This window comes from Neophocaena asiaeorientalis, unplaced genomic scaffold, assembly GCF_003031525.2.
Source record: "Neophocaena asiaeorientalis asiaeorientalis breed wild unplaced genomic scaffold, Neophocaena_asiaeorientalis_V1.1 scaffold74, whole genome shotgun sequence".
NCBI lineage: Eukaryota > Metazoa > Chordata > Mammalia > Artiodactyla > Phocoenidae > Neophocaena > Neophocaena asiaeorientalis.
Window position 1 is genome coordinate 637,858 of NW_020172183.1, and position 27,510 is coordinate 665,367.

At 37.6% G+C, this 27,510-nt stretch overlaps 1 protein-coding gene across 3 annotated transcripts in view; it reads right to left on the reverse strand.

Annotated features, from left to right (window-relative positions):
• Positions 1–9,016: 9,016 nt before the first annotated feature.
• Positions 9,017–27,510, reverse strand: part of CPNE3 (copine 3) — a 51,696-nt gene continuing 33,202 nt past the window's right edge. For all 3 annotated transcript variants that reach the window (XM_024761455.1, XM_024761465.1, XM_024761473.1), the window contains 9 exons: positions 27,215–27,313; positions 24,521–24,607; positions 23,542–23,601; positions 22,859–22,992; positions 18,745–18,799; positions 18,611–18,662; positions 15,717–15,850; positions 13,966–14,202; positions 9,017–12,360 (listed from right to left, as the gene is read on the reverse strand). In XM_024761455.1, coding sequence (XP_024617223.1) covers positions 12,250–12,360; positions 13,966–14,202; positions 15,717–15,850; positions 18,611–18,662; positions 18,745–18,799; positions 22,859–22,992; positions 23,542–23,601; positions 24,521–24,607; positions 27,215–27,313 — 969 coding nt within the window. In that variant the 3' untranslated portion in view covers positions 9,017–12,249. The remainder of the gene's footprint in view (positions 12,361–13,965; positions 14,203–15,716; positions 15,851–18,610; positions 18,663–18,744; positions 18,800–22,858; positions 22,993–23,541; positions 23,602–24,520; positions 24,608–27,214; positions 27,314–27,510) is intronic.

Here is a 27,510-nt window from a genome sequence, read left to right on the forward strand (position 1 = left end):
GGGAGGGAGGGAGATGCAAGAGGGAAGAGATATGGGGATATATGTATATGTATAACTGATTCACTTTGTTATAAAGTAGAAACTAACACACCATTGTAAAGCAATTATACTCCAATAAAGATGTTTAAAAAAATGTAAGAAAATCTACAAACAACAAATGCTGGAGAGGGTGCAGAGAAAAGGGAACCCTCTTGCACTGTTGGTGGGAATGTAAATTGATACAGCCACTATGGAGAACAGTATGGAGGTTCCTTAAGAAACTAAAAATAGAACTACCATATGACCCAGCAATCCCACTACTGGGCATATACCCCAAGAAAATCATAATTCAAAAAGATACATGTACCACAGTGTTCATTGCAGCACTATTTACAATAGCCAGGACATGGAAGCAACCTAAATGTCCATCAACAGATGACTGGGTAAAGAAGATGTGGCACATATATACAATGGAATATTACTCAGCCATAAAACGGAACGAAATTGAGTTATCTGTAGTGAGGTAGATGGACCTAGAATCTGTCATACAGAGTGAAGTGAAATAACATGTGCTAACGCATATATATGGAATTTAAAGAAGAGGTATGGATGAACCTAGTGGCAGGGCAGGAATAAAGACGCAGACGTAGAGAACAGACTTGAGGGCCTGGGCGAGAAGGGGAAGCTGGGATGAAGTGAGAGAGTACCACTGACATATATACACTACCAAACGTAAAATGGATGGTTAGTGGGAAGCTGCTGCATAGTATAGGGAGATCAGCTCCGTGTTTTGTGACAACCTAGAGGGATGGGATAGGGAGGGTAGGAGGGAGGCTCAAGAGGGAGGGGATACGGGGATATATGAATACATATAGCTGATTCACTTTGTTGTACAGCAGAAACTAACACAACATTGTAAAGCATTTATACTCCAATAAAGATGTGAAGAACAGAAAAAAAACAAACAAAAACCCCCACAAATATCATTAAGAAAGCAGAAGTTACCCTAGTACTATTTCTCTGAACACACACAAGGGCGTTTGAATGTGACCAATAAAAATTCTAATGTTGAATTGCAGAAAAACAATAAACTAATTTTTAATTATTATGTGCCCCATCACAGGGTGACCCACTAATATGAACAATTAAGAAGCAACTATTTTCAAACATGATTTTTTAAAATAATATGTGAGTGAACAGGAAACAATTACCATATACACACACATGAGAAAAAAATTTGAGGCAAAAGTAAGTCCTCCATGTTAAGTTTTCAGATAGGCTGAAACTAATAATATAGCATTTACATTATTTATAGCATTTATATGTGCCAGATATTGTTCTGTGTGCTGTGCCTTTATTAACTCATTTAATCTTAATAACCTTATGAGGTAGTTATTTTTTTTATCATCCTCACCCTTTTCCAGATGAGGAAAATGGGACATGGTAATCATTAACTTGCCCTGGATCATTGTAAGTACAAAGATTTCCTAAGTTAGGATATTGGAAAGGGCTCATCACACTCCACAGAGCATACTCATACTCAATAGGGATTTTATTTAAAGGTAATCAGTACAATGCAGAAAGGGAAAAAGAGCCCAGGCAAGCACTGAGGGGTCTGGCTGACATCCAATGAACAAGCTCCCAGTGTCCTTAGTCACACAAGGATCTGATCACATTGTTTCAGGACTGAACTACCCATACTTTGTAAGGAATCTAGGCTTCAGGAGAGTTCAGAGCTGAGGTTCCCAGTGGGGGTCTTATACCCCTGGAGCCACAGATTAAAGGCAGGCCGACTAACCAGTTAGGCCACTTGAAAACCTTCAGTGAAAACCGATTCTGGGGGTCACCAGCAGAGTTCAGCACTTTAAATACCACCTCAAAAATCCTACCACCCTTTTCTTGACCAAGAGTCAAAACCCAGACATCTAGGGGTCTCCAGAGATAAAGACTGAGCTTTTTCCTATTTCTTCTCCTACTACTGCTAAGACAACTCTCTTCTCTGGACCCTTGAGAGCCCATGTTCATTTATCATTTGACTAGTCAACAAGTAGCTGTTGACTAACTGGCTAGCTGATGATGCAGTGATATATGAAAGTTCTTCCCCCACCCCCACCTGGATCTCACTTCAATAATCAGTCACCAAAGGTGTAATGCAAAATAAGCTGGTTAAAAGGAAGGTACCCTAAATGGTCTGCAGAGAAGGAACTAGAAAGTAGGGAGGCACTCAGCAGACATTCTACACTTTATAAACATTAAATGGTTAAAGAAGCAAAACAATGTCTCTGTACAGAAGTGATTTGTTTTCCCTGTGGGCCCAAGTGTTTACTCAACAAGCAATTTCCTCTGATTACAAGTGTTATTTGCTCAAAATGGATTACAAAAATTACCTCTTATATTACTTTCATCTGTGACCCTCAACATTCAGCACAACCTATGAGCTGTTCTGTAGTCTTAAAAAATGCCCAGCTCCACTTTGCATTGTTAGACTGTATCAATTTGCTTTGCTAACTAAAACTTAAGGACTTAAAATAGGAATCATGATTCTGTAGGTTGCCAATTTGGGCTAGGTTCAGCTGATGGTTCTTGTGGTCTTAGCTGGGGTAGATGACGCTCTATAGTCAGCTGCTGGACTGGCTCAGGGGTGCTGCTCTCGGAAGTCTCAGATGGGACAGCTTGTCTCTAATCCATGTGGTCTCCCATCCTCCAAAAGGCAAGCCTAGGCCTGGAGGCTGCACAGGGTTCCAAGAGGGAGAAAGCAGAAGTGAGAAAGCTCTTGAGATCTAGGCCCAGAATTAGCACATAATTACTTCTGCCAGATTCTACTAGCCAAATCACAAGACCAGCCTAGATACAAGGGGTGGGGAAATAAAATCCACCTCTTGAGAGGAGAACTGCAAAGTCACATTGCAAAAGGGGTAGATACAGACAGAGGAAGGATTTTGGCCATTTTTACAATCTGTCACCCAGGTAGATTGCCAGAAAAAATACAGGATACCCAGTTAATGAATAATTTTTTAGTATAGGTATGTCCCATGCTATATTCAGGACATGTCTATACTAAAAAGTTATTCTTTGTTTACCTGAAATTCAAATTTAACTTGATGTCCTGTATTTTTGTTTGCTAAATCTGGCAACCCTACACACAGACCGTGTCAAAAATAAACAAAACCTTTCTTTATCTAAAGGAGAAAGAGAACTTTGAACTTGAAATTATTTTTAAAATGTACAACTATACCAAATGCTGTGTTAAAATGAGCCAAAAGCTCTAAGTATACCCACAGGAAAGGAGCAACTTGGCCCCCCTCCACAGTCTAGGAACCATCTTGGCTTAACTGGTATTAACTACCCCTAAAATAAAATATAACAGACTATGTTTCATTTCAGTTATGCATTAGATGAAAAAAATGCCACATTGAACACTAACAAGAGAAGAGTCTGTACTTTCTGTAATTTGGACCTCTTCTATACTTACAATAATTCTTTTACCTACCTAGGAGGAATTTTTAAAAATCTTCAGAAGATATTAATCATTATGCTACCCTGGAATTTATTATATCTAATCATACCAAAGATACCTGAAAGTCATATTTTAAGTACCTTACCCATACACTGTAGTAAAATTTGATGCTTTCCTCTATGAGTTTTTATGACTGGCTCATTTTCTCTCACTATAACTTTTGTAACTAGAAGTGACAGTGCAAAGGTCAAATAAATGTGCATCATTAAGCAATACAACCTGATATTTCTAGACAATAACTCCCTCAGATGAGGAAAGAGAAGCATACCTGAAAGGTCACAGCCCTTCTTACTGTCCCTTTGCTCCTCTGGTCATCTCTGCCCACTACATGCAATGATTGTGCTACAAATTTACAAGGACTTTCTGTGCTGGGATTCCTATGTAATACAGAATTCAGCACACAGTGTGTGCTAATAGTTGTTAAACAGGCTCGTGATGTAGTTTCTTGCACCTAGCTCTAAATAAATCAGGCTCTGTTGTTTATTCCAAAAACCTCAGACTTGAAGAGAAATTTAGAGATTCCTACTCCATGCTGCCATTATACAAAACACAAAACAAAATACTGTGTCCAGGATCACATCAGCAGATGATTGTGTGTGATGGCAGAGCCCAAGAGCAAAGATACCACACTGTTTTTCAAACATGAAGATGATGGACAAGCTCAATCAAAGTAGCATCCACCTGAAGAAGGACTTTTTCCAATAAACAAGTACATTTCCTGAGATTTTATGGAGCAGAACGATGGTCAAGTCTGCCATGTTAGGACCATATTTATATTCCAAATTTGACAGGAAACACTAAGATTTAGCTTGTCCTTCAGAAATGGACTAACCACACATTTCACTAAAATAGGGATGTGAAAGATTAATACAGTTGTAATTTTGATATGCCATTTGTAAAAGTGAGTAAAGAGATTCAGTTATGAAATAAAAGGATTATTACAAGTACATATTCATTTCCCTGTACCAATAATGTTCCCAGCTCACCCTACTTTCTGACTTCAAGCCATGGACAATGTCTATTTCTTAGCCTGGAGCCTCTTCTTTACAATATAAAACTCTATGTAACCATCAAATCCCAGATGAAGTGCCAAACCACCCATGAAGCTCTCCCAGCTCTCCCCATTGTTCTAGAATCAAAAGATGTGTAATCTGAAAATTATAAGATGCTGATGAAAGAAATTGAACATGACATAAATAGATGTTTCTGGATTGGAAGAATCAATATTGTCAAAATGACTATACTACCCAAGGCAATCTACAGGTTCAATGAAATCCCTATCAAACTACCACTGGCATTTTTCACAGAACTAGAACAACAAATTTTACAATTTGTATGGAAACGTGAAAGACCCCGAATAGCCAAAGCAACCCTGAGAAAGAAAAACAGAGCTGGAGGAATCAGGCTCCCTGACTTCACATTATACTACAAAGCTACAGTAATCAAAACAGTATGGTACTGGCACAAAAACAGAAATATAGATCAATAGAACAGTATAGAAAGCCCAGAAGATGGACAAAGGATTCATCTCCAAAATATACAAACAGTTCAATAACAAAAAAACAAACAACCCAATCAAAAAATGGGTGGAAGACCTAGATAGACATTTCTCCAAAGAAGACATACAGAGGGCCAAGAGGCATATGAAAAGATGCTCAACATTACAAATTATTAGAGAAATGCAAATCAAAGCTACAAAGAGGTACCACCTCACACTGGTCAGAATGGACATCATCAAAAAGCCTACAAACAATAAATGCTGGAGAGGGTGTGGAGAAAAGGGAACCCACACACAAAAAGAAAGTATGGTACATATATACAATGGAATATTACTCAGCCGTAAAAAAGAATGAAATGCCATTTGCAGCAATACGGTTGCAACTAGAGATTATCATATGAAGCGAAGTCAGACAGAGAAAGACATATATCACTTACATGTGAAATCTAAAAAAATGATACAAATGAACTTATTTACAAAACAGAAACAGACTCACAGACTTTGAAAACAAATTTATGGTTACCAAAGGAGAAAGGTGTGGGGAAGGGATAAATTAGGAGTTTGGGATTAACATATTAAAACTACTATATATAAAATAGATAATCAACAAGGACCTACTGTATAGCACAGGGAACTCTACATATTCTATAATAACCTAGATGGGAAAAGAATCTGTAAAAGAATGGATGTATGTATATGTATAAGTGAATCACTTTTCTGTATACCTGAAACTGACACAATATTGTAAATCAACTATACTCCAATATAAAGTAAAAATAAAATTAAAAAACAAACCTAAACAGGGAAGAGGGAAAGAATGTCCTGAGGAAAGAGGTACAATTTTAAATAGGGTGATCAGCAAAGGACTCACTGGCTGATACTGGAATGAAGACTTATAAGAGGTGAGGGAGCAAGGCTCACAAGTGATCAGGAAATGTTCTTTTGGAAGGGGAACAGCAAGCAAGTGCAAAAGCCCTTAGCTAGGAGGATGCCAGGCACACTCAAATGAGAGCAAGAAAGCCCAGGTGGTTGCAGCAGAATGGCCAAGGCAAAGACTAGCAAGAGAGAAGTCTAGAAAAGAAGTGGGGTGGGGGGGAGGTCACACCATGAAGGCCATTGAACACTTAGGTTAGTGGATTGAAGGTACTGATGGAGAATGATCTGTTGGAGTTTAGTACTAGAGGGAGTAAATTGGAAAGTGGATTGTTACTGGAAAATGGAATACTTGAAATTGAGATTAGGGAGGGATTTGCAATCAATTATGATAAGGTCTAGTATATGTCCTTAGGAGTGAGGGCTGAGGTAAGGGGGAGAATAAGATTATTAGGAGGAGGGATAGAGCATGGCCTAGTCTAAGGATATGATATTCAGAGCCGGTTGTTTTAAAGAGTAGGGAAAGTTTATCTGAAAGAAGAAAGGAGGACACAGGGGGACACTTAACCTGCTTCCAGGCCCAGTGGTGGATCCGGAAGAGAAAATAACCACTTTGAGAGGGTTGCAGAGGAAGTAAGGTTCTTCAAGAGAGTCGGGTTTTAATTAGAATAGAAACATGAAGGGACTGTTCAGAAAAAGCACTGATATAAAGATTTTGCTAATGAATGACTCAGTTCCTAAGGGCAGAGTGAAAGTGTTTGGGGAGTTTGGGAGAAGTAGGGTGTGGTCAGAATATGGGTTGCACAGAGGAGCCATATGGAGATTAGAGGGAGGGAGATCATGACCGAGCTTCTTGTGAGGACAGGCAGGCTCCATCCTGGTGGTCCTAGTACTGTGGTGGTGGGCAACGAATGCTGGAGGGCGGGAGGGAGGAGCATCTTGCCAGAAGCAGTGTTCAGGGTCCCTTCTGTACTCTCGACCATAGATGACTGAAGGCATAAGGTATAGTCTCACTCTAAGCACAAAAGGCTGCCTCACCTTGCTCATTCCTTCTTGGTTTTAGCATCGTATACTGCCTCCTTTTTCATATTAGATCATAAGCTCTTTAAGGTTAGTGAGAAATTTTACTCACTTTGGCTTCACCTGTTGATTACCAGTACAAAGCTATTCAATAAATATTTGTTCAAAAACAAGTAAATACTTTTTACTGGATGGAAGGCATGGCTGAAAAGACTAATAATTTCATATTTAGTCTTCTCTCTGAGAACTCTCTAGAGCTCCCCAACCCCTGACATCCTTGAGTCCAGTCCTAGAAGACCAAGTGCTGTTATAAAACCTGGCACACTGTGAGTTTATGAAAAAAACAAAGATATTAGGGCTCTCCCTTCCCTATCGTAAGAAGTCACAATTCTGCTTGTAATATTTGCCTCACTGATCATTTCCTTTTAGAAAGAAGAGAATCAGGGCTTGCCTGGTGGCGCAGCGGTTGAGAGTCCACCTGCCGATGCAGGGGACACGGTTCGTGCCCCGGTCCAGGAAGATCCCACATGCCACGGAGCGGCTGGGCCCGTGGGCCATGGCCGCTGAGCCTGCGTGTCCGGAGCCTGTGCTCCGCAACGGGAGAGGCCACAACAGTGAGAGGCCCGCGTACCGCAAAAAAAAAAAAAAAAGAAAGAAGAGAATCAATAGCCAAGACAAAGTATAATTCTCCAAGGACACTACAACCTGCTGTGAGTAGTCTGGAGAATTTGGCCGAACACAGCCATGCTTAGTGACAAATGACAACGGTGATGGTCTTGCTACAAGCAAGGGTTTGGCAATCCTGCAGATCTGTGTCATCATTAGGTGTGAGCGAGCCTTGGAGCCATTAAGGAATTGATGATATGGGGCTAACAGGTGATTTGATGTGGAGGCAGGGTTGTGGCAGGAAAAGCCCAGAATTCAGAAACTGACCTAGAACCAGAACTTAGCAAGTGTGTAACCAAACAGCTGAGTTTCTGCCATAAGGTGACCACCACCAAATCCCACCTCAGGGCTTCACCAAGACAAAGCCATTTTGGCCATGCAACTTTGGAAACAGGATCCCTCCTATCTGCCCTAAAATGTAAGGCCCTCCAGTTTTTCAAAAACACAACTCTGATCACATCAGTCCTTTGCCAAGTCCATTCAGTGGCATTCCATTACTTTTAGCCTAAGTATGAACTCCCTGTATGCCCCAGAGGCCCTCACAGGATGTAACATCTACCCACCACTCCACCTCACCTCTCCACTCCTCTCACCACTTTCCCTCTTGCACTTTGTATTCCAGCAAACTTAAATTCTTTCCATTCCTGAAACATTCAATGCCATAGTTCATAGATGCTTTAAACTTACTTTATCCAGTGAACTTTTAGTTCTTATCTTTCAGCACATCCTCAAGAAAGGGCTCCTTGACAGCTAGATGGTTCGGGTCTCCCCCCTACAATATGTTATATCACACACTAATCTCATGACTCTCAATTACTCATTTAATGTTTTCTCTCTCCTCCAATCCTTTATTTCTACAAAGATGGCAACTTTGGCTGCCTAGGTCACCACTGAAACCCCAAGACCTTGCCCAAATGACTGCAACATAATAGTAGCAACTTTTTAAAAAGTTAGGTGGGGCTTCCCTGGTGGCACAGTGATTGAGAGTCCGCCGGCCGATGCAGGGGACACGGGTTCGTGCCCCAGTCCAGGAAGATCCCACATGCCGCGGAGCGGCTGGGCCCGTGAGCCATGGCCACTGAGCCTGCGCGTCCAGAGCCTGTGCTCCACAACGGGAGAGGCCACAACAGGGAGAGGCCCGCATACCACAAAAACAAACAAACAAACAAAAAAAGTTAGGTGAATATACTGTCCTGCTTAACACAACTGATAAAATGTGAGCACCATAATTCTCCAGCCACTCTCGTTAAGCTGAGAACCTTTCCCTTGGTTCCTCTGCACCCTGAAAAATATCTTGAATGCATTCAATATCTTTTAAGTGAATACATCCCATAAAATAATAAAACACCCCAAACTGTTTAATTCAGTAAAATATGGAATACAGGCTGATTAAAATACTAACTTTATTTCTAACTTTTCAATGAATAACATTTAGAGAAAGAATAAAAATGAAAACAAGGCACTATTGTCTCACACCACAAAATAATTTTATCCAAAGGAAATTCAGATGCAAGATACATTTAACATCAATTCATATATTAGTAACTTATACATTTATTATCAAGTATGAGATCCATAAAAGCATAAAATAGTCTCTCGAGATCTCAACCAAGCTTCAAGCTTACCTTATGTGCCACTTCCACGACTATCAGTCACACACATAAAGAAACTAGGAGAGGGCTTCCCTGGTGGCGCAGTGGTTGAGAGTCCGCCTGCCGATGCAGGGGACACGGGTTCGTGCCCCGGTTCGGGAAGATCCCATATGCCGTGGAGCGGCTGGGCCCGTGAGCCATGGCCGCTGAGCCTGCGCGTCCGGAGCCTGTGCTCCGCAACGGGAGAGGCCACAACGGTGAGAGGCCCGCGCACCGCAAAAAAAAAAAAAAGAAACTAGGAGAAATTGACTGAAGATGACTTTCCAGAAAATTTACAAAATGAAAAAGGCAAAGTATGTCAAATAAGGCAGAGGCAGCAACACGGCCCTGAATTTACTCTGGAAAGGCTGCCTAAGGCACTACCAAAACGGATAGTTGTAAATCCCTAATCTGACTTTAAATTTTTATGATCTTAAAATTTTCAATTCTAAGCACAAGGTGACATGACCATGTTAATTGCTATTTTCTCAGTACAGGCAGATGTGAGAAATATTACATGTATCCAGGGCACTGTCACCCTAATATATGTTTGTAATATATCTGTTTATATGAAGTGTGAAAGTAAACTTGTTTATTTTTTCTTTAAGTGCATTTTAAGAATAGCAAAAAAAAAAGAACTAATGGCACTTGAATGAATGGTGACACAATAAGGAAAAGGACTATTTTAATATAAAACAATACTATATCAGCATGTGATGAGGTAAAATGTTGAAACTATAAGAATTTTATAAAATGATAATTTAGAAATTATAAACGCTTTTATTCAAAACTGCAAAAAGGTATCAGTTACTCTAAGTTGCTGGAATCACAGGTCTTATGAATAATAGCATCTACTGATGAACCAAATCAAGAATGCATAATACAAAATTAATTTTCAAAAGGGAACAATTCTGGTTAAAATCAGAATATAAAATTATGAAGAACAAATCAATGTGACAGTGGTGACAGAAGTACTGTTATTTGGCCAATAAAAACAATGAATGCTCATGACCAGTGGTTCCAGGTGTCCTGTGCAGGTGACTCAGGTGCTGCCAGGATCTGGTTCCCGAGAGTGAGGAGAAGGCCCAGTGAGTGGGGCTGTGGACCCTGCCCCAGCTTCAAACAGAAAACCTCTACTTCTGTTTTACCATACATTGAGAACATATGTAAATCGTTTCTTTTAAAGGCTTCATGTGTTTAAAAAAAAAAATTCTGAAAACCACTGTAACATATATATGCTGTTCCCAAGCACACAAAGAGAACTGAAATTAGGACATCTTAGACAACAAAGGCTCCGAACTACTGGAAGAATCATCAGTTCTTTTCTCGCCTAACTGATGTCAAGATGACTTGTCAACTAATGAGACATACTATAGAGCAACAGACTACTAGTTAGGTACCTTCAGGTTAACAACACATATCCAGAGGAGAGCTAAGTGGGAAAATGTTAACTGCTCACCTGGGCTAGGCAACCACTGTGGCGAGCAGATCCCCTCTCAGACTGACCTTGGCAATGAGCAGTTTCTGAGAAGCCAAAAGCTGTTCGTGGCTGAAAGCTCACTTGCTTCAGACATTTCAGGGAACAAGAGACCTGAGCTGTGGTGCAAGTTTTCAGTAAGACCGATAGGCTTAGGGTGCATCCATTTATAGATCCATAATAAACACGTAATTCTCAATGTTAAATTGTTCAACATGACTGGCCAATACACAGATATGCATAGTAATTGGCACACAGCTCCTCAATAAAACGTTACTGAATCTATTCTGAAAAGGTAATGTTTGCTAAGTATTATGTTCTAAAGGGTAAAAATCAGGAAAAAAATTCTACTAAAAAAATAAAAACGCACTCTATCCTATGCAGCAACTGGATTTTTTTTAAAGTTATAACAGGTTTTATGCTTAATACAATACATTCTGGATTTAGGAAATAGCTCATTATTAAAACGTAAGATATGATTTTGATTAATAACCACTATCATGAGTTTAAAAAAATCAGACTAAAAATGTTACTTAAGAAAAAAAGAGAGAATATCTAAATGAATCTACACAAATGTACAAATCAATATATGGGACCTTAACAAGGAAAGTATAAACATTGCCTTTTTTAATAAGTAAAGTCTTTCATTGATTAAAAGGAAATAGAATTCTGAATTTCCCCTTATATGTTTGGTTCTTACAGTTTTCCTGGATAAACCCACCCTAACCATTTTAACAAACTCCAATTAAAATAATCTAATAATGTTGAATCTAGGGCTACCTATCATCAATGCAGATACAGAATCCTGAGTGTCACATACAATCAATGAAAAGGTCAAATCTGACCATGTTTATGGTACTCAATAATGAAAAAGAAAGATCTAGGAAGGCAAATAAAAATGGCTTACTTACATGAGGTTCCTTTTACTTGTTGATTGTACAATTTTAAGAACTGAATATGTGCCTTTCCTTCTCATTCGGTACTTTTCATGAAGTCCTATAAGGATGCATGCTGTTTTGAACTGTGCATGTCTAAACTGCAGCAAAATTCAGGCACAAGTAAAGGTAGTTTTATCCCATGGAATAGCACTAAGTATAGTTCTAGAAACAAATTCAATATCATCTAATTTAAGAAGCCCTTGTTGTCAGGCATGGACATTGGCTTATAAAACATATATTGCCTAGAGCAAAGCACAGCAACCTTCACATCATTCCAAAAATTTTCCACTCTTTCTTATTTACAAACATTCAAAAACAATATTTTCATCATATGAAAGTAAACAACCACAAGAACAAAATCCGCTTTTCTCACACCAGTTTCTAATCCAAATAGCCTCACTGCAATTACTGTAAATCACTAGCAATCACTGAATTGATTGGGCAAAGATTAAGTTAGCACTTTCCTCCAAAAAAAGTAAAAAAGAATTCTTTAAATAGACATAATCCATAGAGAACTAGGTTTGCATCATAAATGCTGGGGTTCGTGAGAAGTGTGTAAAATGACAGATTCATGATTTGGGGTCAGAGGGAAATCCATTGCTCCACACAGCACAAAAGACTTCTCTCTGCTCAGGCGACCAGAGCTCCTTTCATTTCGTAGCCGGGTTCTTGGGAGGAAGGAGTTTGTATGTGTTGAAGTAGCCTACCACCTGCTGGGGGATCTCCGCCAAGACACATTGAGCAAGAGCTTCTTTTGGAGCCTTGTGAAAAAACAAAATCAAAGCAATTTTATTAGCAACCAAATTTTTACTGGCACTTTGATAAAAGACTAGGAAAAAGCAGTTAGTTCCCAATTCCTAGCTTGTATCTTGTCTCAGGTACTGTCCATGAAACATGGAATAAACCAATGTTACTCAAGAATGCTTGAGTATGCTCACGAACATTTATCAAGTACTTTTGTGCTGCCCGCATTTTGGCATTTAATGATACATTTTTTGTTCTTTAACTTTTAAATGTGGGCCTTTCATTCACTTGGTATTAAGTTTTTTAACTTTTTATTTTGAAATAATTACAGATTCATAGGAAGTTGCAAAAATAGTACAGAAAGGTCCCCAGTACCCATCACCCAGTTTCCTCCAAAGATAACATCTTATATAATTTTAGTACAATATCAAAACCAGGAAACCAACATTGGTATAGTTCACAGAACTTATTCAGATTTCACCAGTTTTACATGCATTCATTTGTGTGTGTGTGTGTGTGTGTGTGGGTGCACGCAGACGTGTAGTTCTATATAATTTTATCATCTGGGTAGATATGTGTAACTACCATCACAATCAAGATACAGATCTGTTTCATCATCACAAAGATCCCTAACATTACCACCTTTTTAATACACACCCACATCATTCCCCACACCCACCCCCACTCATACACTGGTTGGTGGGAATGTAAAATGACATAACTGTGCCAGAAAAGTTCAGCAGTTTCTTTAACAACTAAAATGCAACAACCATACAACCCAGCAACTGCACTTCAGGGTATTTATCCCAGAGAAATAAAAATGTATGTTCACACAACAACCTGTACACGAATGTTTACAGCAGCCTTTGTACGTGACAGATGAGAACTGGAAACAATTGAAGATGTCCTTCACTGGGTGAATGGTTAAACAAACTGGTACACCCACACCATGGAATACTACTTAGCAACAAAAAGGAATACATTTAACAACTGGGAAGACTCTCAGAGAATAAAGCTGAGTGAAAAACAGCCAGTGTCAAGGTTATATACTGTATGATTCCATTTATATAACATTGTTGAAATGACAAACATATACAAATGGAGAACAGACTAGTGGTTGCCAGGGGTTAAGGAGGGAATGAAGGTGGGAAGAAGTGGATGTGGTTATAAAAGGGCTACATGAGGTAGCCTGCTATAATGGACCTTGACTGCATCAAAGTCAATATCCTGGTTAGGATTCTGGACCTATAGTTTTACAAGATGTTACCATTAAACTGGGTAAAACAGTTTACTGTTTACAATTTTCATCAAATCAACTTCTAGTTTGGTAAATTCATCATATACTTCAATAGAGTTTTTCTGTTATTACACAGGTGAAGATAAAATATATTTTAAAACATTCACAACAACATCTTTTTAAACAATTTATCACACGGACTGCAAGAGGCACACAAGTATACAACCTGAAAAAAAACTGCCAAATTTAATCAAGGGTCTTAAAATGGAAAATTCACACACTCTAACAACCCCTGACACCTACTCAACTGCCTGGTTATGGACCAACCAAGGTCTGTGTTCAAACACCTTAGAGTGCATGAAGAGTAGGGAGGAGTGGTACTCACGTTCTGGAACTGTCTGAAAGGCACAAACTGGACAATATCCCTGATGGCTACCTCGCCCGACGGGGAGCGGAGACTTCCACCATCACCATCCAGAAACTCCATGGCACCAAAGTCAGCATCTCCGACTCCGACAATGATGATGGACATAGGCAGCTTGGCAGCGTTAACGATAGCTTGTCTGGTCTCATCAAGGTCTGTGATCACGCCATCGGTAATGATTAAGAGCACAAAATATTGCTGCCAAGAAAGACAATTATGTCCACTGAGCCAGCCGAGCTCCCCAACAATAAAAGCAATGGTTAGACTCTAATAAATACCATATGCTAACACATATATATGGAATCTTAAAAAAAAATGGTTCTGATGAACCTAGGGGCAGGACAGGAATAAGACACAGATGTAGAGAATGGACTTGAGGACACAGGGAGGGTAAAGGGTAAGCTGGGACAAAGTGAGAGAATAGCACTGACATATATACACTATCAAATGTAAAATAGATAGCTAGTGGGAAGCAGCTGCATGGTACAGGGAGATCAGCTCAGTGCTTTGTGACCACCTAGAGGGGTGGGATAAGGAGGGTGGGAGGGAGATGCAAATGGGAGGGGATATAAGGATATATGTATGCATATAGCTGATTCCTTTTGTTATACAGCAGAAACTAACACAATACTGTGAAGCAATTATACTCCAATAAAGATGTTAAAAAAAAAAAGCAATGGTTAATGACATCTCCAGCCTGATGAGTCATTTAGTCTCTTTCTTGCTCATTTTCCTTGTCAGTCTCTACCCAGGATACCATCTATATGAAATATTCTAAGATTCTCTGATGACAAGGAAATTAACTGATACAAAAACTGTAGTTTCATTAAAAGTGCAACAGACCACAAAAGAGGGCTGGCATAAATACACAGAAGCAAGACACCTAAATGTCAGAGATTAAACTTTCAGTTAGCACTGAAACATTCTGATTTAACTGAAGTACTGAATATGTCAAAGTACCTATCAAGGGAGCAAGTGGCAACTCCGTTTTTAAAAGATCAAATACGGAGGAAGTAGAATCGTTCATCAAACTAAAACATTCTTTTTAAAAAATGGATATGGTTCAAGGTGGGGAAATCTTTCTCTCAATCCCATCATCTCTGATGAATCATTTTAGAGAGTGGTAAAATGTTACATAAAGTTGTACTCCATCCTTTGGGTCATTTAAGTCTAAAATGGAAATAAGATTTATAATAGTAGCTATCATGTGCTGAGTGTTTACTCTGACTCAGGCACTGTGCACTTTATATGAACTATCTTCTCTCACTCTTTCAACAACTGCATGAGGTACTTATCGTTTATTTCTGAGGATACTGAAGCTGAGTGGGGTTTGGTATCCAGGGTCCAACAGGTAATGACTCTCTAATTCAAACTTCTTTAGTATGCTAAGTAATTTTGCAACAGCAACTGAAGTGGTAGGTCTCCTGAAGCCTAAACTTGCTAAGGCTACTTCAAAAAAATTTTTGAGAACCTACCTGAGAAAATTCTTTCAAAAGACAGAGAAAAAACTTATAAGTATATAGGTTGTTCAGTTGTTGTCTTGTTCTTAATGGTCACTAATTTAACAACAGATGTTACTCCCAAACCAAGGATGATATATCATTGCTTCATGCCCTGTCTTTGTATCTCAGCAGACCAAATAAACAGAAAAATGGCTCTGGGAACAACAACCAATCCACATTCTCCCTGCCCCCTGGCGACAGGGCACTTACAGAAGCTGTCTGTTGTTGTGTGGCTGCAGCAGCAAACCTGGCCACATGATTTATGATTGGAGAAAAATTAGTTGGTCCATAGAGTTTTATCTGAGGAAGGCAGGCCCGATATGCCTCTATAATGCCTTGAATTCCTAGACAAAAAAAGCAGGATTAAAAATTCTCAAGCACAATTTAATTGTTTACTATTCACCATACTGGCTAATTTAATTTATATACCAACATACAGTGCTTTAAACAGTCAAAAGTTCTATATTCAGGAGTTCTCTAAGGTATATAATATTACAAAACTCCATAGCTATGCTCTATCACAAAAAAACCCTATAAACTTTACTCTCCCCCACTAGAAGGCATTTGTTTTCACCTCAGCCAAATTATTCATTAGTCTAAGGTATGGTTGTTATATTGCTTAATTTTGATATGTTTTGGGAATAAGACTGATGGAAAAAGAACCATACAAAAGATGCTGCAGCATATAACTGATGACAAGGTAAGAAAACGTAACTGAAAAAATGGAAAAACTTTTACATATATGACCAGAGGTTCTACAGAAATATCATATAAGGTTAAGCATGGTATAGTAGACTCTATTAATTGCAAATATTCACTTCCAGGTTATTTATCACATTTTGCTGCAGAAACACTAAAGCATTTGTTTATGGGGTGCACCTTAGGCCTGCTGGGCATTATGTAATGGAAGACTGGGCAGACCCATTTGACTAGCTTTGTCCAGTGCGTATGAATGGATATGACATCCATGTCTAAGCAGATGTTTTAAGAATCACGGCCTGTTTTTGCCAGCTTTCTTGCTTTTTCCCCTCTGCCATGGGAACAGCATATCCCAGACAGCCCGAGACCCAGAATGAGTAGAAACAGAGCAGCGCAGCAGTCTAGCCAAGCACCAAGTGATTTGTAAAGTGAGCAAGAAATAAATTATTGTCATTACAGGTTACTGAGATTTAGAGACTGTTGATTACAATAGCACAACCTATCAAAAGTTGAATGGCATTCCTGATTAAAGCACTGCTGATGAATCTGCCCCTAATACACAACAGAGTGTCTGGGATGTAAGTAAGAGACTAGAAATCCTAGAAATTCCCAAGAGTGCCTTGCTAAGATTAATAAGAAAATCTTAAAAGACTTTTACTGTAAACCAAAACAGGTCTCTTGCTTAAAAAATGTCCAGCAGGACATAGATCAATAAGGAGGAAAAGCATATACCTGGTTTAAAAGCTTCACAAGACCAAGTCTCTCCACTTGCCAATAAACTCCTCTTAGGCACTTTGAGTTTAGGAATAAGTGGTCTTATGAACAACCTTTGAGAATGTAACTAATTTATACGTAGAGGTGATTTTACATGCATAAGGTGAGGCTGGAACTAGAGGTTAGTCAGTCCAATAGTTACAAAAATAATATTAACATAGGCCAGCAGCAGGATCTTACTGTAATGATATATGCTATAGAAAAATTTAACCCATAACCACAGCAATAGTAATATTTTCTTCCATTTTTATCATCTAGCTTGCTTTTCAATCTCAAGGTATACAAAACTGTTAATTAAATTTCTTCATAAACATCAATTGCCTTCCATTCCTCAACTAAAACTAAATTATGCTAAAATCTTTCCATTACATCAAGGGAACAAGTTAGACATATTCTTTCTGGGCAACTAAGGTGGATGATTAATTAGGAAAACGGGATTAAACTTCCTTGTCTTAAAATAAGGCTGTATTTTTTCTGTGTAGTATTTCCTCTGTCTAACATCAAAGTGATTGTTTTTTCCAGACTAAACCAAAAGCAGAAAAGCTCTGCTTGGTGGCAGCCCAAAGATGGGCTCATGTTACTCACAGAGTAAATGAACTTCTAAAATGAATTATCCCATGGTATGTCATCCATATTTACTTGCAATAAATAAAATCTAATTACAACAAATTCCAAAAATTGTTCCAATTTCATCATAAGCATGAAGCACATTTCTTGAAAAGAAAAATATTCCCAGTTTCATATGCCTAGGGATACAAAAGGTCACAACCAGCCACTGAAAGTGCATAAAAGAACACTGAATTAGTACAAGAAAAGAGTTTCAGAAAAAAGGAGAAAATCCTAATACAAACTACTCCCAGCAAAATGGTCATGCTCTTCTACTTTATGAATATTATTTAGGAAGGGAAGGAAAGAACACTCTCTTCTGTTTTATAATTGTTAAAAGGACCCTTTGCAGAAAATTAGCTTATTGTCTACAATTTTATGCCTCTGCCCCTATATCTTTTCCTCCTCCAAACTGTTCAGTCTTACATAGTTTTGTGGGAGATTTGGTATTTTATGTTGATTGCTCAATGTGGCAAAAAGGAAGAGGCACTGGAATATTTGAGGGATAAACAGAAAAGTGAAATGAAAGAAATGCCTGTCCCTGTTTTCCACACAAAGGAAAGCTACTCTTGGAGCTTAGTTCTGTGTTTCTTTAGCCCACCCCATCTCCTTACAGAACCCTGTGTAACAAGTAATTTGATGCTAGACACTTTTTCTTCAAAGAGAGTTAACTGCTAATCTGAGAAAAGCATCTGTATACTGAATGACCTGTTTTCATTGAAGGTTTATTTTAAAATCAACTTATATGTGAAAATAATATGCATATTCTTATGGATCTACCCTCAAGATTGAGAATCGTTGGTTCTAGTAAAACTCTTAAGGTAGAAGAATTTAGCCTGCAATCTTCATCATCATCATAGTGATCTGCATTATTATCTATTATCATTACCATGCTAACCACCAACTTGGGGCAAAATTCTACTACTTTACACGACAGAAAATTCAATATGTCACAAAAAGAAACCTAGAGGTGAAATTTGAGTAGCTTTTTTCAGTTTAAAAATTCATGTTTATTTTTAACTTACCATTACAGTAGGGATTGGACGGATTAAAGTTTATTGGAAATTCATGAGAAACCTGTCAAAAGATGAAAGAAGGACTGATGAGGCTTGTTTTGCTTTGCTAGGAGGCAAAGCTTTGCAATGAGAGTTCCTCTTACCTGCCACTGAGGTGGGATCTGAGCTCCAAAACCAAAAGCTGGAAACATCTTATCACTGAAAAGAAAATTTGAAAAAAGAAAAAGGTCATTTTTATCTTTATTCATAATAAAACCAATATGAGCTTATTTTCTAAAAATTTGAAATCTTAGAAAAATATAAAACAAAGATTAGAACCAATGTTAATATTTGGCAACTCTCATTCTAAATATTTTTCTGTGCATTGAAGGAGAAAAATGTCTCTCTATATCTATTAAAATGGACTTTATATTAATATTTTATAACATACTCTTTTTTATTTATACAGTTTATCGTTTCACTAAATAAATATATAAATAAATCCATAAAGTTTTAAAATGCACAAGTTTTTTCATTTGTTTACAAAAACACTCATTTGGCAGCAAAACCTGACCTCAACTGACATGAAGTTATCTATAGCTTTTATTTATGCCACTTAATATGAATATTCATACATTTATAGCCACAGAAACATGGTACAAATGCCATACATTGTAAAACTCTCACATTTCTGCAGCAAAATATATAAATATTCGGCCCAAGTGTTTAGAGATAATTATGGACCAGAATATATAACATCATGTGAATGGCTGTTAAGTATTCCACTGTATAGATATTCTCCCCCAAATGATAGACACCCTATGTCTTGCCATTATAAAACATTGTAATGATTACACTAATTTTTCTACTAGGGATATTCTTTTTTATATTAATTCTTAATGGTTCTTTTTGCATTGAGGATAGAACCTATATCTTATATGTCACGATATTTTTCCTGGTTGATAGTCTGTCTTTAACTTTGTTTAAAATAGCTTCCCTTTTTTAGTTATTAATATTAATAAATGTGAACACATAAAAATTCTTTCATGATTTTTGCCTTCTCTGTCTTGCTTAAAGGCTGTCCTCACTGCAAGATTATAAACAATTCATATATATTTTCTCCTAGAACTTCCAAGCTTTGCTTTTGATGTTAAACTTGAAATTCATCTGGAGTAGGATATGAAGCAGAAACTGCTACTCTACACCAGTATCCATTCTCTTCCTTTTTAATTATGGATCCCCTGGGCTACTGGCAACCACACTAGCTATACTCTAGCTTCTCTGGGCTGGCAGTGGTTAGGTGGCTGGAGGTGTGAGTAGAATGATTTGTCAGCCACTTCTCAATCACACTCTAAAAGGGAAAGCACATGCATTCTCAGTTCCTTGGTCCTCTTCCCACTGGCTAGAGAGGATGAGAATCACAGCAGCTGCCTCGGACCCAGGGTGGAAGCTATAAAAGGCAGAACTGCCCTCTCAGTCCTGAACTACTTACCTCTAGAGATGCAACATGAAAGAGACATAAACCTCTATTTTGTCAAAACCACTTTGTTTTGGGGTAGCCATTTCAGCAATTTTGTCTATAGTCTATACAGAATAGTATCCTAACATACACAGGTATGAGTCAGGGATCCAAATCCAGTTCCTGTCCTGTTTGACAGCTGTTACAACTCCTTTCCCCCCAAATGCCATCTCTATCATATACTAAATTCACATACACTTTTCGGTCTATTTCAAGACTGCTTACTTGTTTTTACTGGTCATGTACTAGTCCCATACTCAATTAATATATAATACCGTATATATGAAACTGATATAATGTTATAAACCACTAAAAAATTAAATTAAATTATATATATAAATATATATATAGGTTTAAAATAAATTTTAGTACCTGCTAGAACAAATTCCCCTTCATTCTTTTTCCCTGAAAAACTTCTTGACTATTCTGATTCATTTTACCCTCTAGAAAATTTTAAGAATCATTTTGTCAGGGTTTCACTGCAATTCTGATTAAAACTGACTAACATAGGGAGAAATGTTATATTTTACATCATTGTGACATCTGCCTATCTAGAATCGTGGTATATCTTTCCATTTAAACAAGTTTCCTTCTTTGTCCCTCAGTACAATTCTGTAGTTTTTCCTCACTAAAGATCCTACACCTTTTACTAAATTCATTCTCATTTTTTTTTTGCATTATGAATTGTGATCTTTTATCCACTATAATTTCTTCATTTGGTTTTTGCTGGTTAGTGAAAACTTGTTGATTTTTTATTTTATGTTGTATCTGACCACCTTTTAAACTTTCACACTTTCTAATATTTTTCACTTGATTCTCTCAGGTTTGAATTCATTCCTCATAGGTTTGGTAGAATTTATGTATGAAAGTTGTCTTGGCCGGTGCCTTCGTGAGGAGAGGCTCTTTGACCAGCCACTCCATTCCTTCCACGGTTCCTGGGCTATACAGGTTCTCTACTTCTTTGAGTCAAATTTGGTAATTTACAGCTTTCTAAAACAAATCATCCTTTAACCTAGATTTTTCAATGAAATAGCATAAGCTTTTACAGAACATTAACATAATTTTTTATTTTTTTCTGAATTTATGCTTATAATCTCTGTCTCATAACTAATATTCTATACATTTTCTCTTTTTCTCGGGGGGTCAGTGTTGCCAAAGGTTTGCCTAAGCTTTGCTGAACTTGCAAAGAATCATCTCTCCATCTAATTTATTAATTTGGTGACTTTCCAAGTCATTATTTTGTGTGTTTGGAGGAAGCACAGCACAGCAGAGTTGTGAGGGCATGTCCCTGGAGCCAGACAGTCCAGGTTCAGTCCTGTCTCTGCCAGTTACCAGCTGAGTGACCCTGGACAAGTTACTTTATCACCTATGCCTCAGTTTTCTCACCTGTAAAATGAAGATGATAACAGCACCTATTTCACAGCTAAGTATGAGTATTTGATGAATACCATATAAAAAGGATTTTAAATTTTCTCTGACACATAATAGCTAACATGTATATGGAATCTCCTACTATTGCAATATCTATATTTTTCTTCTTATTCTTTAATTTTATTCTGTTGAAAAGCTAATTCATTCTATATTCAATTCTTATTTAAAAATAAAACACATAAAGCCAGAAATTTTACTCTATAAAGACAGGACCATGTACAGTCGTCTCATTACCCTTTATTTCTAGATAGTCTGTTATTACACTTTGATTTCCTCTTTGATCTAAGAACTACTTAAGAGTTTTTTTAGTTTCCATGTGGTAAACTTTTTTTAGTTAACCTTTTGTTTTACCTTCCAGGACCCAGGCTGAGAAAGTAACCCTGTAAATTTTCTACTTTTTATCTAAGTCCCATTACAACTGTGTTACTTTGAAATTTTTATTATATTTCTAGCTATTTTCAATTGAAATATTTTGATAGTCTGTTACTAAACATGTCCACCATTATATTTTCATTTTGGATTATATAATAAGGTGTCCTATAAAGTAATTTTTAAATTATATTTAATGAACTTTGTCTTAAATTCTATTAGGCTGATACTGAAACTGCTACCCCTGCTGTAGACTTGTTTGCATTTGCCTGAAAATTTCATCTCTTTAAATGTCATAACAAATTAATGAAAAGCTCCATCAAATATGTAAGGGCTTTTATCATAAAATAATAGGTGAAAATTTTTACTGTGCCCTAATAGATTGAGAACAAAAAGTTAATAATGTGGATTTTTTTCCTATTGTTTACTAAACCTTCAAGAAGACCTATTTAAATCTATTCAAAATCTATCCATTGAGAATCTATTCAAAATATTTTATAGCAATTATGTCAAGTTATCCTTCAACACTTGTTGAAAATCACCATTAAGAAAATAATTTGACAATGACTGCCAAGGAAATAAACATGTTAAGAAATAGCATCTATGAGTGTTTACAAAATGTGTCTTCTGGACTTCAATTACACAGATAACTTATCCCAAATGAGTAAACCCCAAGGAAACCAGATCAAAGAAACTAAAAGCCTTGCCAACTTCAGTCAGCTGTTAAAGAAGCAAGCTATATATAATACATTATAACTAATCACAGCCAGAGATTAGAGGTCAAAGGTAAACACTAACTAAGACTGTCACAAAGGGAAAAATAGAAAAGATAAGACAAGAAATTTTAGGGAGAAAGCTATTCCTCCCCAGCATCCTTATCCCATCAACTACATCAGAGAACCAGCAGACGATACAGAAACTGCCCTTTCTGGGGAGTTATGTGTTGGAGTCATACTCACGCATCATAATCTTGAATGACCAGTCCCACAGACCAGATTGCAGTCAAATACTCATTAACACCATTGGGGCTGATGTAATGAAGGGAGTCGGGAGACCTTGGATCACCATTGGAGCCAGTGAAGTCCACACCCACCTGCCAAATAACAAAATTGCAGCCCTTACTGAGATGAAGGCAGGGACACCCTTGCTTGATGTCTAGGAAAACACAAACATTGAATTTTGAGACCAAAACATTCATCCCAGAGCCTGCTACTGCCATTTCCTAACAAATGCCTGAGCCTATGGGTATTTCCAGACACAATTAAACAATTAAAGCCACAGCATGAAGCAACCCACTACCCCTATTTTTCTAGATGTCTTAAATCATGGATTATTACATCCATGGCTTTAGGCATAGGGCTTGTTTTTTTTGTATGTTTGTTTGATTATGCTTTTTATTATTTAAATTACTGCAGGATAATCACTGATTTGTACATATCTGCTTTCTTGCAGGAGAAAATATTTAACAAGACCAAAAGCTTCAGGGTGAACCTAAACAAACTCTCTGAGGAGACCATACTCAACAGATTGTATAAATTTCATCACAAAGTCAATTTGGCAGTGAAAGAAGGAACACTGCAAAATGGAGGGAAAAAAAAATCACGTTACAGCCCTATTTTGAAAAATTCAGTGTGTTACTCACAGTAAAATTCAGTTGACATCCTCCCATGATATAGTCAAGGAATGTACATTCCACTGTAATCTAAAAACAAATAGTAAACTTAAAATTAAAACTCTCCTACTACATAAGAAAAACAAATAGCTCTCCGGCATTTTTTTTTTTTTTTTTTTTGCAGTACGCGGTCCTCTCACTGTTGTGGCCTCTCCCGTTGCGGAGCACAGGCTCCGGACGCGCAGGCTCAGAGGCCATGGCTCACAGGCCCAGCCGCTCCGCAGCATGTGGGATCTTCCCGGACTGGGGCATGAACCCGTGTCCCCTGGATCGGCAGGCGGACTCTCAACCACTGCGGCACCAGGGAAGCCCTGGCATATATTTTTAACCATCTATAAACTGAACAGCACATGATATAAACATATGGAAAACACCCCTGCATTTGAATTTAAGGCACCCTGCCCCTACATGTCATGAATCTGTAAGATTTTACTTCAAGATAATTATAGCAATGTGAAGATTAGAATATTAATGGCCAATGATGAAATACACACACTGTAAGTTTTAAGAAACTAGTAATGAGTCTAATATGTTGAGAGCTTTAATTAAGTATAATAAGCAAGATTAAAAACAAAAACAAAAACTCCCACTTGTTTATAAGAAATCTCTTGGATTTTTTCCCCTTCACTCATAACATCTCATCTTGAAATAATGACCAGGATAGATGCACTAAGTCAAGCCATTTCCACTAATGTGCTGGAAAAATGCCAACGGTGCCTTATATTTCCTAAGATAATGAAAAACTTTGATATTCTTTGTCCTTTGCTAAAAAGTTGTCAAACCTTGGAAGCAAAGTTACTTGGAAGATTTCTCTACTATTTCCTATTCTCTTCCTTTCCCTAAAGGTGCCCAGTTGCTCACGTAATTTTCAACTGTCCACACAAACTGTTTGTTTAGAAGAACTCGAAATGTGATCTCATTACACTATAAGTGGTCAAGAGAAACTGACCTCACACTGTTTCACACTGATAACACCTGAATTCTTGTAGCTTTTCTTCTTTTGCCTCTTTTTTTCATTTATGCACTCAAATTCAACCTGTAGGAAGAAAAGACAAAAATGTTCATTATTACTAGTGATATAAGAAATGCCAATGTAAATTTAAATAAATGACTTTTTTCTCTTGGAATCAAACCACCTACTGATGTAGGTCTGTTACAAAACACAACTCTGAAACAACTGCATACTATGTCATATATATGAAATATTTATCAGTGATATTTCCAAAAAGGACTTCTAAAATTGTGTACCTTTTAAAATAGTTCCTAAGTATAAATTTTGCCTCTGTAGATCATTTCCTTATAAATGCTCCGAGTAATAACCTTTTTTCTTTAATAAAGGATATAAAACATTACTTCTAGCTGTTACCCACACAAAGTACAAAAATACACTGAAAAACCAACCATCAGAAAACAGAAATATATGAAGCCCAACTCTATGGTAAAATATGCAGCAAAGATCATCTCTTTCCACTGGGAATATGTGTAGAAATCGATCTAGTACCTTACATCTTCTCAGTATAGTTTCTTCCTCCAAACAGATCATCTTCCTTTCTACCTCCTATCCACTTATCCCTCTGTAAGGCTTGGCTAAAGTTATCCTCCTCTATAACATCAACTCCTGTTCTAGGCTTCTCTGATCTCCATCTATCTCATTAAACTTCTACAACCACATAAAATTTAGTTACATACTTGGTATTGTTGTCAATTATTTCATTAATTTTTTTCCATGGCTAGGGTATAATCACTTCCAAGTTATACCTTCAAATTCTCACTGCCTTGCCTAATAATAAGAGATACTCAGTGAATACTGGATAAGTCACCTCTTCTGGTTAACAGAAAGCAACTTATATACTTTGGACAGAGGCATTACTAATTTTTGAAGAATCAAACATTTAAAAATACTTTTGATACAATGATACAAAACAAAATGATGTTAAAAAAACTCCTTGAGGGGCTTCCCTGGTGGCGCAGTGGTTGAGAGTCTGCCTGCCGATGCAGGGGACACGGGTTCGTGCCCCGGTGTGGGAAGATCCCACATGCCACGGAGCGGCTAGGCCTGTGAGCCATGGCCGCTGAGCCTGCGCATCCGGAGCCTATGCTCTGCAACGGGAGAGGCCACAACAGTGAGAGGCCTGCTGAAACCAGTGAAACAACAATCCAGATCACTCTTCATATTTAGTTCTTTTAGGTAGCTTGCTTTATTTTAAATGTTCAGATTTTCATTATTTTCCATTATTTCTGCCTTTAAAAATAAAAAAAAAATCTTTAAATGGAATATTTACAGCTGAATTTTGCTGTTGTTTTAATTCAAACTGTTAACCTAATTCAATCTCTGCATTTAAACCACTGAGTGTGATTTGAAAGCCTTCCTTACTTCACACAAGCACTTCTGTTATTTCTAGTATCTGGGCTTTGTGACCAGGGTGTAGGAACAGGACTAGAGATCTCTACATGACCTACTAAAAATTCTAGTCCCACTACGTTTGTTCAAAACTCATTTCTCCCAATTATTTAAATCAAATAGCTGATAAGGTTTATTTATTCATTTAGCTTTTAAGTTTTGGTCTAAAACTATCAGTATCCTCTTTTGGGTCACCTCACCTACATGACTTCGTAAAAAAGACCTTCCCACCTGACCATAATCTCTTACCTTTTAAACCTCATGTTTAGATTTTCAGAAGCAAATGCTATATACAGGAGCATTATTCAGGTCTCTAAGCAGGTAATAAACATTTCATATTATTCTAAGTAAGCTATAAAGAGAATTAACAACTTATTTCATTCAAACTAGAATGGCAAGTAAGAGGGAAACAACACTCTGGAATAGTTTTTAGGCACTTTGCCTTACAGACAGAAAAGTTTCAAGAAGCAATCCTAGAAATATGTGGGGATGATAACTAATAACCTGAACGTAGGGCTTCCCTGGTGGCGCAGTGGTTGGGAGTCTGCCGGCCGATGCGGGGGACGCGGGTTCGTGCCCCGGTCTGGGAGAATCCCACGTGCCACAGAGCGGCTGGGCCCGTGGGCCATGGCCGCTGGGCCTGCGCGTCAGAGCCTGTGCTCCGCAACGGGAGAGGCCACAACAGTGAGAGGCCCGCGTACCGCAAAAAATAAATAAATAAATAAACTGAACGTAGTTAAGGCAGACAAATGATCTTAACAAAATTAGTACCATTAGATGGCAGCTTAATATTACATAATTTGAAATAGTGTAACTATGCTTTTATCATTCCCTTGGGTGAGGACAAGTCAGAGGAAAGCCACAGGCAGAATGTAAAAGCCAATTTGTAAAATGTCCAAAAGGAGAATAAATGAACCCAATTCAAGTCCAGGTACTTGTCCAGTGTAGATATTAATTACTGTGACCAGTGAAATGCCAAGATCTTTAAAACAAAGGATTTTCAATCAAACCATATAAACTGTCTGAAGACAAAGGAAACCAAACCTCAAAACATAAATGAAAACTCATCCCAAGTAAGAATTTTGGATCATCCAACTACTAAACAAATAAAATCCACAGACTTCAGAGCATTACATAATATAGAGTAAACGCATGGAAAACTATTTTCTATGCCAAGAGAAAAAATGAATAAATACAGGGCCAAACTATAAGGTATATGCAAATGACAAGGATGCAACTTACAGGTGAATTTCTGGAGGCTTCTTTCAGTTTTGTCATGGTGGTTTGAAATGTTCCAATGAGATCATGGGACCCATCATTGTCATGATCATAACACTCTACCTAGAAGTAAGTATAATAAAAATATATAAAAATCAATATAATTTTGTTAAAAAGTATTGGCTGCAATAAATGGGACTTACCAAGAAGTGTACTTTTAATTAAAATTAGTGAAAATGTTTAACATACAGTCCTACTTGGAGAAGTAGGAACTAACTTCCTAGACGAACAATACTGAAACACTTTCAAACACTCGCTAT